Source organism: Xenopus tropicalis, chromosome 4 (assembly GCF_000004195.4).
Source record: "Xenopus tropicalis strain Nigerian chromosome 4, UCB_Xtro_10.0, whole genome shotgun sequence".
In the NCBI taxonomy this organism is placed as follows: domain Eukaryota; kingdom Metazoa; phylum Chordata; class Amphibia; order Anura; family Pipidae; genus Xenopus; species Xenopus tropicalis.
In genome coordinates, this window is record NC_030680.2 from 99,789,880 (window position 1) to 99,809,063 (window position 19,184).

Genomic DNA, 19,184 nt, shown 5'->3' on the forward strand with positions numbered 1-19,184 from the left:
GCATTTGCCAGACTCCACAGATTACCAGCCCAGGCCTAAACACATATGCACAAGGCAGACAACAATCAATGCCAACCACATGACCCATCATTCTCCAGTGCTCAAATAAGGTGTTTAATGAGAGCATCCTCATACCTTGGTATTTCACCACCACTAATTTGATTATATTGTGCAAAACTTGATGTTTGTGTAATCATTTGTTAACAACATGGACAGATGTTTGGAATAAGTGATAGGAATTCATGGCTTATGTTTGGGAAAACATTGCTACTGTAGTGGTAAATAGTAGCAACCTAATGGACAGTATAAACCCGTTTCCTCAGGAATAGAGCACATTGCATCTTCAGTCGTGCCTTTTCTCCTGTTCTGCAGCACCTGGAATAGAAAGATTGAGGGAGCTTGTTAAGCTGTTAATGCTCCCTTCCTTTGTAGGACTCCACGTGCCCAACTTTCTATGGGCAGGCTTAAGATGCCATCTTTCAGTCTCAGTTGCGTTTTGCTGCAGAGCTCCAGGCAAGTTTACACCATTCAGCTCCAGGCCAAAAACCCTTGTAACTACCCCATGACTTGCAACACATTTGTTTTATTTATTTTAATTCTAACAGCACAGACTAAATACTATTTAACTGGTAATGTGGTTTAAACGTTATTAAATGTGTTTGGCCTTCTCACATTTTCTCTGTTGGAGAGCAGTTTCAGTTCCGGGTCACTTGTCAGTCATAAAGTAGAATGTATCCAGTTATATGCAGTTGTAAATTCTCTTAACGCTGTTTTAGTGTCCATTGAAAAATCTTGCATTTCAAATTGAAAGTGACATTCTACAACCGACTACAGCAGCCTCTATACATGTGCTGTCTCAGGTTATAGAGAATAGAGCAGTTCCCACTTCTATCTATCAGAGCTACATTAGTTTCCATAGCCAAGTTCTAAATAAAAAGCCTCCATTATTGGACCTTTAAATATATGTATGGTTAGATGGCGAAATAGTGAGCACAGTTGATATTAATTACTGGAAGAATGTAATCTACTGACAGGTTAAAATGTCACTTTGATGATGCCATGTGACCCTTTGGTGCCGCTGCTGATCTCATTGTAATCCTGTGTGGTTTTGTGTGTTGCCTTGAAAAGGATGGCTGTATTGTCAGAGGTCTAATCATTTGCCTGTGCTGAGGAGCTGCCTATGACAGAAGCTTTAGAGGCCCATCTCTGTTTCTGTCCCAGGCAGGCTTTTTTCCTTACTTATTAACTCATGGAACTCCCTGCTTATGTTCTAAATTACTTGTCAAGCTGAGAGTAATTCCATTGCCAACAAATAGTCTCAGATGGTGGTTCAGATGTGATCAGGTGTATTGTTTTATTCTAGTTCCGCGGAGACAACAGATCTAGCTGTTCATTTGTGTCCTGAAGAGGTGGCTATACAGGGGGTTCTGCGACGGAAAACTGTACTAAAAGAAGGAAAAAAGCCAACAGTAAGATTTCTGCTTCCTTCATCCAAATTCCTCTTTACAAAACTTATCACCATGTTATTTTTAAAGCAACATTACCACCAAAATGAATTTAAAATGAATTAATTAAATATTTTATAGTATGTTGCTCTATGTATGGCACTATTTAGGTCAAGGCAATAGATTGTCTGTCTGTTATTTCCTGGACAGAAAAACTGGTTATAGCTATTATGCAACTATACCAATTTATCTACTCATTCCAAAGTGTTAGGCATTCTGAAATTATTCTAAAATGTTCCATCTCAAGCCTCCTTTTGCCTTTGCTTTTCTAGCTTAATGGAACTCTAGAGTAATACCTTTTTCACGTGTTAATTTGCATTTTCTTTGTGTTGGCTACTTTGTAGGTTGCATCCTGGACAAAATACTGGGCAGTTCTCTGTGGTACACAGCTGATTTACTATGCCGCAAAATCCCTGAAAGCCACAGAAAGAAAACATGTAAGTATCCCAGTGTAAGTTTATCCACACTGGCTCAGTAACTGGCATTTCAAGAACATTTCCATTAGCCACCCGTCAGTCAATGTGTAAATGTGACTGCTAAGGTATCCAAAACATTTTTACTACCCTCCTCAGATCACTGAAAAGTAGGTGCAATGTGGAGGAAAATAAAAGCAAACAATGCTAATTACAATGTTTATTACAAACGAACATTTGATGTTTAACTGTGCAACCAGTGTTATATAGAGTACCAGTTATAAAAGCCAGGGTTCAAACAAGCCTTTTGACTTTAAACAAGCCTGCCGAGCCACGACTGGTTTTGGATCTGATGACGGTCCCGTATGGATCGAAACGCGTAGACATGTGTGTCTAAATAAACCTTTTTGATTTTTATATGTCCCTGGAGTGCTTTCTACGAGACTGTATATAATTTTATGGTTAGCACCCGGCCATTGGCGTTTTTGTTTGGTGAGTGACGATTTTCGGAACAATATATATGTGTATATATATATATATATATATATATATATATATATATATATATATATATATATATATATATATATATATATATATATATATGTATATATGTAATAGAAAGAGTGCCGCACACATAGGGACTTGATACAAAAGAAAAAGTGGTTTTATTGAAAAAATAAATTTAAATTTAATTTTTTCAGTAAAACCACTTTTTCTTTTGTATCAAGTCCCTATGTGTGCGGCACTCTTTCTATTATATTTTTGTTTTTTGACCTGCACGAAGGGCATTTGGACTTGTATAGGGTGTGCTCCTCCCTGTATACTATATATATATATATATATATATATATATATATATATATATATATATATATATATATATATATATATATATATATATATATATATATATATATATATATATATATATATATATATATATATATATATAAACATATGTTTATATACAAGCCTCTCCCTGGCAGCTCCTAACATGTTTCTTACAGTCGTTCACCCTTGCACCCTAAGCACTCATCGGTTGTTTTTTGTTACCATCTATTTGCAGTCCTTCTGTTCCTGGTATCCTGACTGTCCCATCAAATTATTACTGTAATTACCAAATAAAGGCTTTTTCTAGTCTGTTCTTAATAAAACTAAATCATGTGCATGTGGAAATGTTCTTCTCCAATGTTGCAAGACATGGAGCAAGTAAGAATACGTTGATTAAAGCAAATAAACAACACAATCATCTTAAGTGTTTGGAGACATTAGGCTTTTTATCCCATATGTACGCAGAACTCCCTGCAGCATATTGAATAGCTTTTATCTGCAGACTTGTCTTCTACTACTGTTTCACTGAGTTTGCATGAGTGGGATTTATGGGTCAAAATAAAAACCTTAGAGGCAATTTTCTGGCTATAAAGAAGCAAAAATATTTTTTCCATATCTTGTCATTCCCTTGTTCGTTTAGTGCAGCTATTAAAACTGCACATATTCCCTTTAATGGATAATCTTTCTAATAAAAATTGGCTTCATTTTATATGGTTGTAATACAAAATTATAATTCCATGAGGGGGTTGTCCTATACCAAGCTATGCTTAATTTTTGTATTAAAAAGAACATACTGCAGATCTATTTGTTTTTCCTTTCAACCAAATAACCATAAAGCTTGGGGGGACAATGGACTCTAATTTAATCTGCACTTTTTAATAACTGTATTTGCTATAAATGTTTGCTTTAATGTAAAGATATTTTTTTCTGAAGAAGGAAGTTAATTTATCTACATATTGGAATGTACAAGGAAAATATTAAGGAAACATTATCCACAGGTTAAGGTGACCACCAGGTTATCAGTAAATTAGTTGAAAGGCATGCTTAGGTTTACTGTGCAGACTTTTAAAGGGATTTTTTTCCCTTATCATGTGCCATTGCCCTAACCTTCCTTATTTGTTGCCCTGTATGCTATCTTGTGTTTTCTTTTCTCATTTGATTTACATAAAATACTTCTAAAGATGATGGTACTTAATACCTGTTGCTGGTGCCCTTGTTATGGTTTGCATGGATATAGTCTGCATTTCGTTTAGGCTATTGCAGTGCAAGTCAATAGGGACAGTGCCACCAAGTTTTAGGCTATTTAAAATACTGCACTTAAAACACGTCATGTGCCATTACCTCAGCATTCCTTTTCCTCAATCAGTTTTGCATTCCATTTCCTTCAGTTTTTGTCACACACACTATTTTTTTCCTTTTACTTCCTATTGGGCCTTTTTTCCTATTGATCTATTCAAATGCTTAAATTTGCTTATGTCTCCTCCATTTCAGCCTTCTTTTGGCTCTTTGTTGCACAATTTATTATTAGATTTTTTTGCCTTTATCTCTTGATATTAGCTTGCTTCCTGTTTTTCACTTTTGGTTTCTCCATTTTATGTATTTATCCATCCTGTATTTTGTCTCTTCTACCATGGGAGTCTTTATGTATCTGAAGCTAATGTCTTTCCCATGTTCAGATTGGCGTTGGTTTGTTTGTGTAGAGGGCTATTATGGAAACATACAGATTTACAGGAGAAGAATATTCCTGGCCAAAGTAGAGTTGAGCACATCCTGAACATTTCCCAGTTTACTCTAGAAATTAGATTACCAGTTGAACTACATTGTACATACTTACCCCTGTGTCAGCCCTGTTTTTGTTTCTTTACTCAGTGGGGGTCATTTATCAACACTGGGCAAATTTGCCCATGGGCAGTAACCTAATTCATTTTTCTACATGCAGCTGGCTGGAAAAAGCCAAATACTGATTTGTTGCTATGGGTTACTGCCCATGTGCAAATTTGCCCAGTGTTCATAAATGAGCCCCAGTGTGTTTTTGAAACAACTGCTGTAGTCCTGTCACAAAGGTAGCCTATAAGTTAATATAAGGTATTTAAAGCGACTTTCATCCTCACACATTAGTAAGCTTAATAGTCAAGTGTAAGCGCATTCTCCTGTCTTTCCATGTACATTTGCATGTCATTTATCCATTTTTATAGAATCTCACTATACAGAGTTACGTGAAGCTGCTGTGCGGCATTGGCTGGCTCAGATATGCACTACTTTCTCTCCTTTATCTTATTCCTTGGGGATCTATAAAAATATCTAGAGGAGGCATATGAACTTTTCACTGTTCCATCTCGGAGAGGGTTTACACAGAGATCTCATCACCGATGAGCTATGCAGACATGGAACATTTAAGACAACACAAATTAAGAGCTTGCAAGGTTGAGTGAATCTGATACTTAGAGTTCATGATCTCTGTTAAGGAAAATCAAAATCCATTTAGAATAAAAAAAAAACATGCTTTCTTAGGTACAGCACTTTAACCTTCTCTATTTTGCCAATCCCAGGATATTGTATACCTTACATTCTAGCTTATAGGTAGCACTTATTCTATTAAATGTTTTATAATGTAAAAAAAAATAAAATATATATAAATAAATACCTCCACCGCATAAAATGGTGCCACCCATAACAACCAGTGTACACAAACCCCACACCATACTGTACACTGGTTGGCATGGTCACTGTGACCATTTCTTGGCACCATTTTATGTGGTATATAAAATTTTGGTTTTGACCTGCACCAAGGGCATTTGGACTTGTATAGGGTGTGCTCCTCTCTGTGTACTAACTACTAATATATATATATACTGGAACAAGAGCAGCACTCCTAGGATTTAAAGAATTTGTTTCGGTCTCTCACAGAAACCTTCATCTGGTGTTTTTCTGTGTGAGACCGAAACGTTGAGTAATAAACCTTTCTATTTTTACTTTTACTGTATATACTCGAGTATAAGCCGAGTTTTCCAGCACCCAAAATGTGCTGAAAAATTAACCCTCTGCTTATACTCAAGTCCCTCTGTTACCTGATTCCCTGCGTGCTCTTCTGCGCGCCACTCCTTCCTGACTCCTTGCTCTGCCCCCCGGCGTGACATCACACGCTCCCTGCTTCAGCTCTGGTGTCCAGGGCCGGATTTCTACTTGGGGCACCCCAAGGCCGCCCCACCCCACCCCCGCCGCGAAAACGCGAATGCGCATGCCTAACTTGCGCATGCGCGAACAAGCCCCTCCCCCGTGACCGCTAATGCGCATGCGCAAGCGCCTAACTTAGAACTCCCATACAGAGCAGTGGGGAGATGTCCCCATTGCTCCGTATGGGAGCAAAATGTTAAAATTTGCTTGCGGCAGGGCGGCATGTCGCCCCTGTGTATGTGCCGCCCTCGGCCCGGGCCTTTGTGGCCTCGCCACAAATCCGGGCCTGCATACAGAGCAGTGGGGAGATGTCCCCATTGCTCCGTATGGGAGCAAAATGTTAAAATTTGCTTGCAGCGGGGCGGCATGCCGCCCCTGTGTATGTGCCGCCCTAGGCCCGGGCCTTTGTGGCCTCGCCACAAATCCGGGCCTGCTGGTGTCTATGTGTGTAATGGGGAGGGGGAGGGAGAGCAGGCATGCATGGGAAAGCTCAAACTGGCCTGCTATTTATCTCTTTGTGTGGCGAGTGGGGAGAGCTCTTTAAAGCAGACAGGCAATGGAACCATCAAGCCTGCATGCTGTTTAGTTGACGAGGCGAGGAGCGAGCGAGCGAGTGAGGGAGGGAGGGGGAGAGGGAGCTCCTTAAAGAAAACTCACACTGAATCCTCTCAGTTTATGATGTGCTCCTTTTGATAGACAGGTTGAGGAGCAAGGCAGGTATTAATGAGTGATTACTTCTCCAGGTGACCCTGCTAGAGGAGGCAGTAGGGGGGAGCCTGGCATCTCGCATACTCATTTCCTGCATGTATTTGTTCAGTAAGATTGATAGATCCTAATTTTATTGGAATTTATTTTGATTATTGAAGCTGCTGCATTTCCCACCCTAGGCTTATACTAGAGTCAATAGGTTTTTCCAGTTTTCTTAGGTAAAATTAGGTACCTCGGTTTATATTCGGATCGGCTTATACTCAAGTATATACGGTACATTTTGCTCACAATTATTTAAATCCTAGGAGTGCTGTCCTTGTTCCAGTGCATTTTATTTTTGGTACTAGCACCCAGGTTTTGTTGCTGCAAATTGTGTGCACCCTATGGGCTATTTTATTTTTATATAGATATATATATATATATATATATATATATATTATAATAGAAAAGATGCCGCACTCACAGGTCTTAATGAAAAAAGTAAAGCAACATTTATTGTGTCAGACTAACGTTTCGGCTGTCTGTGCAGCCTTTCTCAAAACTAGTCATATGCCCACAATGAAAAATAAAGGTAGAAAGAAAAATAACGGGCTGCGCTAATACAAATACGTCCTGGTATGCTTTTTTATTGATACTGATGGTTTTGAACATTACTCCCAGTTGTTGAATTTAGAATTTCTTTATTTACTCCCCTCTGTTTGTCTTTATGCGACCCTACACTTCTAGATGTGGTACACTTGACTCGATTAACTATGTGAGTTGCAGTTCGACTATACAGGTTCTTTTACCATATTTCTTCTCTCCTTTCTTTTCTTTTTCATTGTGGGCATATGACTAGTTTTGATGTATATACTTTTTTGATTTTATATTAATTAATTTAGTGATACAAGTGTTAGGGGGTGTTATGTAATCACACTTTGTGACGTCACTATGTGCACTTTGGCGCCATTTTTTGTTTAAATGTGGGTTTATTACTGTGTGTATTCACTTTGAGAAAGGCTGCACAGACAGCCGAAACGTTAGTCTGACACAATAAATGTTGCTTTACTTTTTTCATTAAGACCTGTGAGTGCGCCATCTTTTCTGTTGTCTACAATACCTGTTTGTATACTGCACCCAGGCATCCTGAGCTTCTACATTACGTGAGTGCTGGCTTTGCACTGTTCTTTTAGATATATATATAGATATACTTCATACTACTTTCCTTGGCATGGGATGATGCGTCTATGGGTACTTCCTGCTCTGTGGTGTTTCTCTGATGATGTATCTGAGATGTTGGCAGAGTATTTTTCCATACATCTGTTACTAAACTATTAAACTTGCAGGCTTTTTATAACTGGCAACAGCAGAGGTGGATCCCTTATCTCTGTCCCACTCAAATTTCAGTCAGGGTCAGTTGTAAACCATGGAGGATCAGTTAGTGTATGGCCACCATGCCTGTGGTGTTTCGACAACTGCCATATGCTTATGAAGACCTAAGCTGTAGTGAAGTGTGGGTCAGAAAAAAACTCAACCTGCACCCAACACTAACCCACAAAATGTTGCCATTGTAGGACCTGCACCCAACCCGTACCTGTGATTTTCTGCTCTGTGCGCACCTTAAGCCATTAGCCTTAGAACCCAAGGTAGGGAAACTTAAGTAGCAGAGTGTAATTCCCCACATAGCTACTGAGCTGGTCAGAATGCCTTTGATCGCCTGTCTCATAACAGGAATGCCAAGGAAAGTGTTCTTAAACAGTGCTTACCTGGCATTGCCAGCAACTGCCATAGGCAACTATGTCCAGTTGGAATTGATGGCAGAAAATAAATGCATTTTCAATAGCTACGATTCAACTTGAGAGCGCCACGTAGTCAAAATGCCTTATGTACAGAAACCTTTAGATTATATTAATGAATGTCTTGCCCCATAAATCAGCATCAGAAAACAGCCTTTGATTAACCCATTAGGAACAATGAAAATGTCTTGTGTGTGAAAGTTTAAAAGCAAGCCTGTTCTGGCAAGCATTGAATATAAAAGCTGGAGATGTGTCACTGACTGAGCTGTATTTTATCATCAATGTATTACTGTGATGTTAATGAGTATTTTTTTGTGCTTCTCAGTTCAAAGCTATTTCTACAAAAAATATTTCTGTTGTTGGTTGGATGGCAATGATGGCTGATGATCCTGAGCATCCCGATATCTTCTTGCTAACAGACTCAGAGAAAGGTAAGCAATATATGTCTGCATGGCCTTTACCTATGTACAAGATGCCTTGCTCCCCATTCAGCTGGGGAGCTACCCTATTTATTATGTCACATTAATAAATGGGATAAGCCCCCACCTGAATTTTGTTAGAGTGCAGTCTCTATTTCTGCTTTGTTCTATAACTTGCTTAAAGGAACAGTAACATCAAAAAATTAAAATGGTTTAAAGGAATGGCAATATAATGTACTGTTGCCCTGCATTGGTAAAACCAGTGTGTTTGCTTCAGAAGTAGTTTATATGAATAAGCTGCTGTGTAGCCATGGGGGCTGTCATTCAATCACAGGATACACAGTAGATAACAGACAAGCTGTGTAGAATCCCATTGTAGTCTACAGAGTACATCTGTTATCTGCTGTGTAACCTGTGCCTCTTCTATAGTAGTGTTACTAAAGGCTCCAGTTGTACCAGAGCAGGATACTCGGTACATTATTTTTGAATTACTTTAAAAAACTTTTATTTGTTGGTGTTACTGTTCCTTTAATGCTAGGATTCTGTGCATGGGAGCGTGGGATGAATTCGAACGGCTTTAACATCTGAAAATATTAAAATCATTTTTCATATCACTGCTGTATCGGAAACATTAAAGCTGCTCACTACAAGGCTTTCCGACACGTGGACTTAAGGGCAGCAGATTTACCTTCTTGTAAAACATGAAACAAATCATGAAGAAAATTGCTTGCCTCGACTACTTTTGCACAAGACTGAATCTTCCACATGGGACGGATCTGGAAACATCCACTTGCCTTGGGGGGTGAACAACTCCATATGTAAAACGCTGGATTTGTTGGAATTTTGCCATGACACATGGATAGGAAAATGCTGAATTTTGTTTGCCTCCTGTGAACAAAAGATTTACCAGGTGCCCATAAAGTTCTTTTAGTGGAAACTGCGTAGAAGGATTATCTGTGACTTCTGTGTCCGGCTAGAAGTGACTGTAATTTCATTAAATGCAGAAAAGCAATTGGGCACTACCCTTTGTCTGTCGCCTTATACTGTACCTAGAAATCTCATTGCCAGCCTTTGTACCTCCTATAACCAGAACATCACCTTTGTACAGAAGGCCATCTATATCACATTATCACGGGCTAGTGAGCTTCAGTACCTCTAAGCATTAATGATTTTCCTACAGACTAATTCATTATGGTTTTAATATGGAGCATTAGTCACATGGTATAATTTGTGTTGCATTTCTTTTCTTTGAATGTAAATGGTGGGGAGGGTCAGTGTATCACCTAGGGTTTAGATACCCATAATGTCTTTATTCAAATCACATTTTAGATAAAGCCTGAAACATGTTGCTTAAATCCCTTAACAATAACATTGTGGTTTATTACTGCGGCTCGCTGTATGGCTCGCTGTATGGCTCGCTGTATGGCTCGCTGTATGGCTCATTGTATGATTCACTTTTGGTGGACACTGGTGATACTGACACCAAAATATTTCTTATAAAAATATGAACCTACTTCCAACATAGCTCATGTTGACTGTTTTTTCCTAAAAGTCCTGTTTCTCTACATAAATCCTACTGAAGATCCTGAACCCGACTGTAGCTTCTCAATCTGTCAAAAGGACTACGTCATAAACTGGGAGGATTCAGCTTGCCATTTGCTTCAAGGAGCTCCCCCTCCCTCCCTTCCTCCCTCGCATAGCATCGCATAGCGTTGTGAACTAGATAGCAGGCAGGCTTGATCTTTCCGTTGCCTGCCTACTTCAAAGGGCTGCCCCCCCCCCGCTCTTTTGCACAAAGAATTTAAATAGCAGGCCAGCTTAAGCTCTCCAGTAACTGCCTGCCTGCTTCTCTCCCTCCCCCCCCATTACACATAGACAACGGAGCTGAGCTTGTCACACACCGGCTGAAAGCAGAAGGGGCTTTGCAGGTTTGTGATTGGGCATATTTATTCACTTGGGAGGCATTTAAATTAAAACCTGGAAGAGGAGAACGAACATGGCTGCTCCGTGGGTCTGTAATTCGTGCTACCATAATTATAAAGCGAAAAAACTTTGCAGATTTCGTTTTTAAGGAACATAAAGCTGATACAATTTAAAACACAACAGCAGGTGTAAAAAAAATTTTAAGTGGCTGTCAGTATCACTTTAGGACACACTGTTTGCTAGCAAAAGCATGTTACTCCATATACATTTTCTTCCCATTAAAGTCCTATGAATGACATGAAATAGTAATTTACCCTTTGTTCTTACTAGGAAATTCCTACAAGTTCCAAGCCGGTAGCCGCATGAATGCCATGTTATGGTTCAAACATCTAAGTGCTGCCTGCCAGAGTAACAGACAGCAGGTGAGAAGCTCTGCATTTTAGTTTGCTTCTTTCTTACTATTTATTTTGCATTTGTAGAATAATCTGGAGATAATGCGTGCTGCCCCTACTTTCCACAACCAGGCTAGTTCATTGCCATGGCTCCCTATGGGACAGACACCCTGGCAGTCGGCAGCCACCACCTATTTAGGAGGATGGCAAACACTGCCTATGGCACATCTTAGGAGAATGCTGGCTTCCATATTTTACAGTGGTACTACAGTCTGTCAGGGGAGCACATTTCACTTTCTACTGAATGGAAAGTGGCTACAAGCAGAGAAGGTTATTTCAGTTGCTGCCATTAGTGACGTAGCACCCCTGTGCCCTTGCCGTTAGGGTGAAACAATATCCTGTATCAGAAGTTTCAGACATTTTGCACCAAGCCCACCATCAGTGCTCATCATTTGTTCAACCCCTGCCAATAATATAATTATTGAAACCAAAACTACTATAAAAAGGAAATGTGCTGTAAAGGCTGCTTGGGAGTGTAGGCACAGTCAGGAACCCACGCTTGCTTACCTCCCTTCCTTTATTCGTCTCTCCTTTCCTTACTGTTTTATTGGCTTTCTTTTTTTTTTTTGTACTTATAACTTTTTCCTACCTTCTTTGTTCTAACTATTCTGTTTATCTGCTTTCATTTCTTGTAAATAAAAAATATATTTCTTAATATATAATACTTCTCTCAATTTGTTTTTCTTTTATATGTAATTTTTTTTTTTCAAGCAAATGCTTTGCACCCCTGATCTTGGCTGCCCCTTCCAACAATACAAAACAATACACCCTAGAATAATATTTTACCCATGCTCTTTTGCGATGCTCTGTGTCCACCTTGAGATTGCATGGGTTGCAATTTGTATTGCAGGTAAAAGTAATTAGTGTAACGAGTGATCTCTGGGCCCCTGTGCAAATTTGCAACTGGCCTATCACTGCCCCCCAACTCCCTGTATTAGAAAAGGCAGCTTCCTACTAGAGTTCCCCTGACGCCCGTGTCTGAGCCACTTACATAAGCTGACAATAGGATATATAGTTCCCCAGATAGCCCACTGAGAGGACTGGTTACTCCACTTTGTTAAAGTACCGTGCATAAACCTATGTCCCCCTTACCTGACTGTAGTTAATGATTCTGCCATTTATTTTCACTAATTTTGTACAATATTGATTTCTGCTTTATCCCCCCATAGGTACCTGCCAACCTAATGACCTTTGAGTGATTTGAAAATGTGTGGATTGCGGAGGATCACAACCTTGTTCCCCAAAATAGCTGGGGGGGCATGAAATGATTAGCCATACATATGAACACTCCACTTTCCTGCCTCTGCAACTGTACTGTAGAGCAATGAACAAAATCATCTAATTTGTAGCACTGAGCTGGAGAGAGTTTCCCAGACACGCCGTGTTTATACTGCAGCAAGGTATATGGAGCAGTCCTGCAAATGTGCAACTTATTCAGCCATGGACCTCGTCCTGAGAATACTCATGTACATATATATATATATATATTTTTCTCTTAAACACTCACTGAACCAATCTGTGCAAACCACTGCCTTAAAGACAAAAAAATGTGTGTGTTGAAATGTTACACCAAATAGCGTGAGTCCGTGAGTGTATTTACAGGTGCGTTATGTGGTGCTTTCTGACTTTGTTGTGTTCCCTTTAACTTTGATCATATGTCAAACTACATTTTTGGACCTTTTGGTCTTATTTTTTTTTTCTTCTTGTGAAAAACAAGCAAATTTGGGTTAGTCTTGTAAAAGACAACATGAATTGTAGAATGGACAGTGTTTTAGGAAAAAAACTGAAATGGTGGAGGTTGTAGCAAGGTCTGGAGGTTGTTGGTTACAGGAGGTTGATTGAGCATCCTTTGCACTGCTGCAGTCTAACTGGTATTCATGCAGGGATAACATGGCAGCAGCAGATGGACATGGCTCTGTTATGTTCTGTTAGGGTAGAGGGAAAGGCAGATAGATCTGTGCTGTTATAGGAATGTGACTTTGTCCTGCTGAGAGCTGCCAGTCTGTACCTCTGGGTATTCCTTACACGGGGGGTGTGGGGGGGGGGGGACAGATGGTTGCTGGTCTGTTACATCTAACTTTAGTGTTACATGTAATTATTCTACTAATGTATCGTTGATACAAAAAATCCCCCCACTGCCAGCAGTATTATCTTTTTTTAAGATTGTTTTAGAACTCTGAGTTTTTATATTTGTTTTGCCCTTTTCTATTTTTTAAAGTTCTTTATATACATAATATAACGTGTGGCATATAAGCTTGTGGTTCCTTTTATTTAGGCATTGTCCTGTTTGTCTATAGAGCAGAAATGACCAGCCTGCAGACTCCAGCTGCTGTTAAACTACAACTCCCAGCATATGCCAGCATTGTTTAGTTGGGAGTTATATTTCAGCCAGCACAGGCAGATCTTCCCATTGGTAGGCTTATAATGTGTTGGCAACATGAAGGCTTGGTGGGAATCTCTCTCCCTTCCGTCTCATTTTCTTCACAGATGTGACCTGACTGTCTACATTAGACTTCTTATTGCTTTTCCATGAAGCAGTGGATATTAGAATGGCTACATTGGTGTAAGTAGCACTTCCCCTTACCTTCTCAGGTCGTAAAGAAACTTATGCAGAAATTGGGAATCTTGTCAGGCCTGGTGTGGGGAGGACGCAAGAGTGTTATTTATTTGCATGGCCATAAAAGAAAAGTGTTAAACCCCTATAGCCACATGGATCAATGCTAGGGTAATTACTCTTACTTTATACAGGAACAGCGAGTTGGGCAATAATGTCAAATGTTTGGTTTTAGCAATTTACCGGGGGCATTGTTGGCTGGTTTTCTGAGCTCTTTGGTATCCCATTCATTTCTCTTCAGCGATACACTATTTTGATCACTTTGTTATTTTCCACAAGTTCTCTTGTAATAATTACAGGGCATTGTGGGGTTCTTGGGTATTGTTTTAGTATAAGTTGCCACAGTGCCCCCCAACACCTCTCTCTGTGCCACACTCCCCCTAACCTTCTCCCTGCTTCATATAACTACAGTCTCTCACTAGCACACTTCCTACAGTTACTACGCACTTTATCATATAAGCTAAATGTAACATTTACAAGCATCTAAAAGCTTCTACTTATTTCTCATATAGACTGGACTAAACCAAACCGGGTTATCTGGCCTTAAATGCCTGTTTTAAGCTTTGTTTCTGCCACAGTAAAGGTTTTTATTAATTTTTCATGGACCCAGAACACTGCAAGAAGCCGGGGCTTGCCAGTATGATAAAAAAAACTTTTTTCTAACTGAGCAATGTGAAAGGTCTATTGTCACCTGTTGGATGCTGGGAGTTGTTCAGAAGCTATTGGAGGGGTGCAGCTTTAACATCCCTAAAAGAAAAGCAAAAAAAAAAAAAAAAGTAAGTTACACATTGTAAGAATTTGCAGTTTTACCAAGGACATGTTCTGTCCCAGCTATGAGTACAGACCCAGAACAAATCCCAGGTCTATGTAAAAGTTCAGTAGTATGGAGACTGTGATGCTGGGCTGAAGGGCCACAGTTGGAGCTCAGTTGTCACTTAAAGCCAGTGTCACTACGCCGGTCATTTATGTTTTTGTGATACGTTAGGCACTGTGTATTCTTCCACTTCTGTGCTACAATTTTCATATGTATTATCATTATTTTACTGGGCCACACGTTCTGTTCATGTGACTAGATCTTCTGATATAGCAGCCACCCAGTTTTAGTGAGATGGTAAGCCTCGTTTCTGCAGTGAACATGCCAGTTCCATGAACATACAAACTGTCATTACTGTTATCACTAGATTTAATGTAGGATTATAGATGATCACATTCATTGGTATAGCAATATTGGGAATGTTTCACATCAAAATGAATGAACTTTCACTTTCCGTAGAAATAATTTGTAATAGAAGAAGGTTTAAAGTCAAGTGCACAGTGTTGTTTGCACCCCCTAGACTACTGTTACTGCCTATTAGCTATAGGACCCAGGATATGGCTGCTGAAGGCAGCAGTGCCCATGCCCCATGTGCAGAGCAGGCAGTGACCTTGCCACTTGGCAATGAGTTTGCTCATATGAGCTGCATGGAAAGAAATAGGGTTAATGCTGGTGCCTTAACCAGACTTACAGTGGGAACATCTTTATACAATGGGTTGTTCTTTGTGATTTTTACTCCTGACAGCAATGGAAATCTGCATTCCTGGTTAATCCTTTGGATGTCAAACTGATGAGCTAATGCTAGCTCGGGGGCTAGGAGAATGGGCTTTGTCTGCATACTGTACAGGTCCCTAGAGCCAGAAAGGAAAAAATGATGTCATTGCTTATGCAGGTCGATTCTATTGTATTTGCCAAATGTAATGTTGGGCACTAAATCATCAAGATGAATGGAACAAAAATATTGCAGTAATAGCACATGGGTTCCTTTTAAATAGAAAGGATTTATTTTGTTTGGCACCAGGTTGTTGTGGTGTTGCAGACCCGCCTTACACTGAAGGGTTACCGTGTGCCCTGCCTGTTTCACATGGTAGGAACCTGCATTATGATCTGCGCCAGTGATGTGCGGTTCCTAAGCTGTTTTTTTAAGTGTGTGTGTGTGAGCACTTTGAATGTGTTTGTGTCGGATATACACTGTCTCAAGGTTCTGATTTCCTACTGAAAATAAAAAACATACCAAAATAACAGTCTGTGTTTCTTTGCATTGTCTCTCATCATCAGGGGTTGCTTTATACTCAGCTGGAACAACTGGTTGCCCGAAGGCCTCATCCTTGTCCCTGCTGCATAGTAACATAACTCCTGTCTCTGTACTTCCCAGCACTAAGGAGAGCAGCTGAATATCTCAAGTATGTTCTGATGGATAGAATTCACTTTCCAGAGAACAGGTCTGCGCTAAAGAACACAATTTATCATTCTCTTCTTCACAGAAAAAAGCTTTTCTGCACCAGTAACCCACCCACATTTAACATTTTGTTCATTTTAATGTAATGGTTTTTAAAAGAGATATAGCATAAGAGAGGATCCAATAATATTTTAGGCAATAATGAATAATATATGTCAGCTTTTACTCTGGGCTAAAAATTATTGGTAACTTTTAAAATGCCCCCTTTGTTGTGAACTCCCTATAGATCTGCTAAGGGGGATAGCCAATCACAGCCCTGCATTCACATAAGCAAAGAAAGGATTCTGTTTCATATCAGGTCTGCCTGGCTGCTGATTGGTTCCTATCCTGCAGTGCAGGGTGCCGAGTTGTACTGGCACAGCCTGGAAAAGGAGGCAACAGGAAGTAGAACAAATGGGTGGGGCTAATAGTACAACAACACAACTTTGTAAGCACATTCCTTCTATATTTAAAAAGAATACAATGCGCTGGCACATTCTTGTTTTTTACACATCCCTTTTTATATTTGAAGATTTTTAATTCAGAATTCATTATCAGAATGTATATTGTTCAGCTGCTCAAAATGGTTAAAAACTGATAAATTGACGCACTGATCTGCTTAAATAAATGTGTCCGTTATGTGTTTAATAAAGGTGTCACTTTTTTCTTTTACTTTTGAGTTCACTTCATTCTTGCATGGTATTAGAAAGCAGAATTCTAAGACACCTTTCAATTGGTTTACAGTGGTGCCTTACAAATAGTGCCCTGGCTGGAATCCAACCAAGGACCATTGTACCGCAACACAAAAAAAAACTAAAGGCTCATAGTTAAGTTTTTCTGTTTTTTTTTTTTTTTTTTTTTCTGTTTCCAGGGTCATTGAGTCTGACAACCATGGTATGCTGCAAGAAAATGAAGGCATTAAAATAAAAACTGAAGAGTAAAAAGTGAAAGTCTGTCAGGAAAGTGTTTAGTAGTGATGTCATTTGTGTCACATGATTCATTGAAACTTGTGTATTATAAAAAATAATGTACGGTAGGTTGTGTTTTAAAATATGAGGTACAGTGGTGTGAAAAACTATTTGCCCCCTTCCTGATTTCTTATTCTTTTGCATGTTTGTCACACTTAAATGTTTCTGCTCATCAAAAACCGTTAACTATTAGTCAAAGATAACATAATTGAACACAAAATGCAGTTTTTAAATGAAGGTTTACGTTATTAAGGGAGAAAAAAAACTCCAAATCTACATGGCCCTGTGTGAAAAAGTGATTGCCCCCCTTGTTAAAAAATAACAACTGTGGTTTATCAATTTCAATTTTCAATTTCAATATCAATTTCTGTAGTCACCCCCAGGCCTGATTACTGCCACACCTGTTTCAATCAAGAAATCACTTAAATAGGAGCTACCTGACACAGAGAAGTAGACCAAAAGCACCTCAAAAGCTAGACATCATGCCAAAGAAATTCAGGAACAAATGAGAACAAAAGTAATTGAGATCTATCAGTCTGGTAAAGGTTATAAAGCCATTTCTAAAGCTTTGTGACTCCAGCGAACCACAGTGAGAGCCATTATCCACAAATGGCAAAAACATGGAACAGTGGTGAACCTTCCCAGGAGTGGCCGGCCGACCAAAATTACCCCAAGAGCGCAGAGACAACTCATCCGAGAGGCCAAAAAAGACCCCAGGAAAACATCTAAAGAACTGCAGGCCTCACTTGCCTCAATTAAGGTCAGTGTTCACGACTCCACCATAAGAAAGAGACTGGGCAAAAACAGCCTGCATGGCAGATTTCCAAGGCGCAAACCACTTTTAAGCAAAAAGAACATTATGGCTCATCTCAATTTTGCTAAAAAACATCTCAATGATTGCCAAGACTTTTGGAAAAATACCTTGTGGACCGACGAGACAAAAGTTGAACTTTTTGGAAGGTGCGTGTCTCGTTACATCTGGCGTAAAAGTAACACAGCATTTCAGAAAAAGAACATCATACCAACAGTAAAATATGGTGGTGGTAGTGTGATGGTCTGGGGTTGTTTTGCTGCTTCAGGACCTGGAAGGCTTGCTGTGATAGATGGAACCATGAATTCTACTGTCTACCAAAAAATCCTGAAGGAGAATGTCCGGCCATCTGTTCGTCAACTCAAGCTGAAGCGATCTTGGGTGCTGCAGCAGGACAATGACCCAAAACACACCAGCAAATCCACCTCTGAATGGCTGAAGAAAAACAAAATGAAGACTTTGGAGTGGCCTAGTCAAAGTCCTGACCTGAATCCTATTGAGATGTTGTGGCATGACCTTAAAAAGGCGGTTCATGCTAGAAAACCCTCAAATAAAGCTGAATTACAACAATTCTGCAAAGATGAGTGGGCCAAAATTCCTCCAGAGCGCTGTAAAAGACTCGTTGCAAGTTATCGCAAACGCTTGATTGCAGTTATTGCTGCTAAGGGTGGCCCAACCAGTTATTAGGTTCAGGGGGGCAATTACTTTTTCACACAGGGCCATGTAGGTTTGGATTTTTTTTCTCCCTAAATAATAAAAACCCTCATTTAAAAACTGCATTTTGTGTTTACTTGTGTTATCTTTGACTAATAGTTAAATGTGTTTGATGATCAGAAACATTTTGTGTGACAAACATGCAAAAGAATAAGAAATCAGGAAGGGGGCAAATAGTTTTTCACACCACTGTATATTTAAGAAACACAAGGGTTTCATACCCTGTATTAAATCACTCTGCCTTGTGCCTTTATATGGCCATGACTTTTAACAGCCTTACATTTTACACTAGGGCAGTGCTGTCCAACTGGCGGCCCGTGGGCCCCCCACCTCTCTGGCTGCTTTGATGGCTTACCTTTGTGTAAACTTTAAATGGTATCAGTACTGAGATTAACTGGCCCCCTGCATTGTTCACACCTCAGGCTCAGGCTGTAATCCCCCTGTATTGTTTAAACATGTAATCCCCTGTGGTGTTCACACCTTTTAATCTCTGCATTGTTCACCCCCTGCATTGTTCACACCTCAGGCTCAGGCTGTAATCACCCACATTGTTCACACCTCTGACTGTAGGAGCAGTGCCAGCATTGAGTCATTGTATGTACTCTCTCACCTATGCTGCCTG

At 39.7% G+C, this 19,184-nt stretch overlaps 1 protein-coding gene across 6 annotated transcripts in view; it reads left to right on the forward strand.

Annotated features, from left to right (window-relative positions):
- The window catches only part of ralgps2 (Ral GEF with PH domain and SH3 binding motif 2), a 126,384-nt gene extending 110,510 nt beyond the window's left edge, over positions 1-15,874 (forward strand). For 4 of the 6 annotated variants that reach the window (XM_031900975.1, XM_031900978.1, XM_031900977.1 and 1 more), the window contains 6 exons: positions 433-513; positions 1,364-1,469; positions 1,850-1,942; positions 8,735-8,840; positions 11,082-11,173; positions 12,373-15,874. In XM_031900975.1, the coding sequence (XP_031756835.1) occupies positions 433-513; positions 1,364-1,469; positions 1,850-1,942; positions 8,735-8,840; positions 11,082-11,173; positions 12,373-12,402 (508 nt within the window). In that variant the 3' untranslated portion in view covers positions 12,403-15,874. The remainder of the gene's footprint in view (positions 1-432; positions 514-1,363; positions 1,470-1,849; positions 1,943-8,734; positions 8,841-11,081; positions 11,174-12,372) is intronic. The other 2 variants (XM_004914036.4, XM_004914033.4) reach the window with 1 other exon arrangement.
- The last annotated feature ends 3,310 nt before the right edge of the window (positions 15,875-19,184 follow it).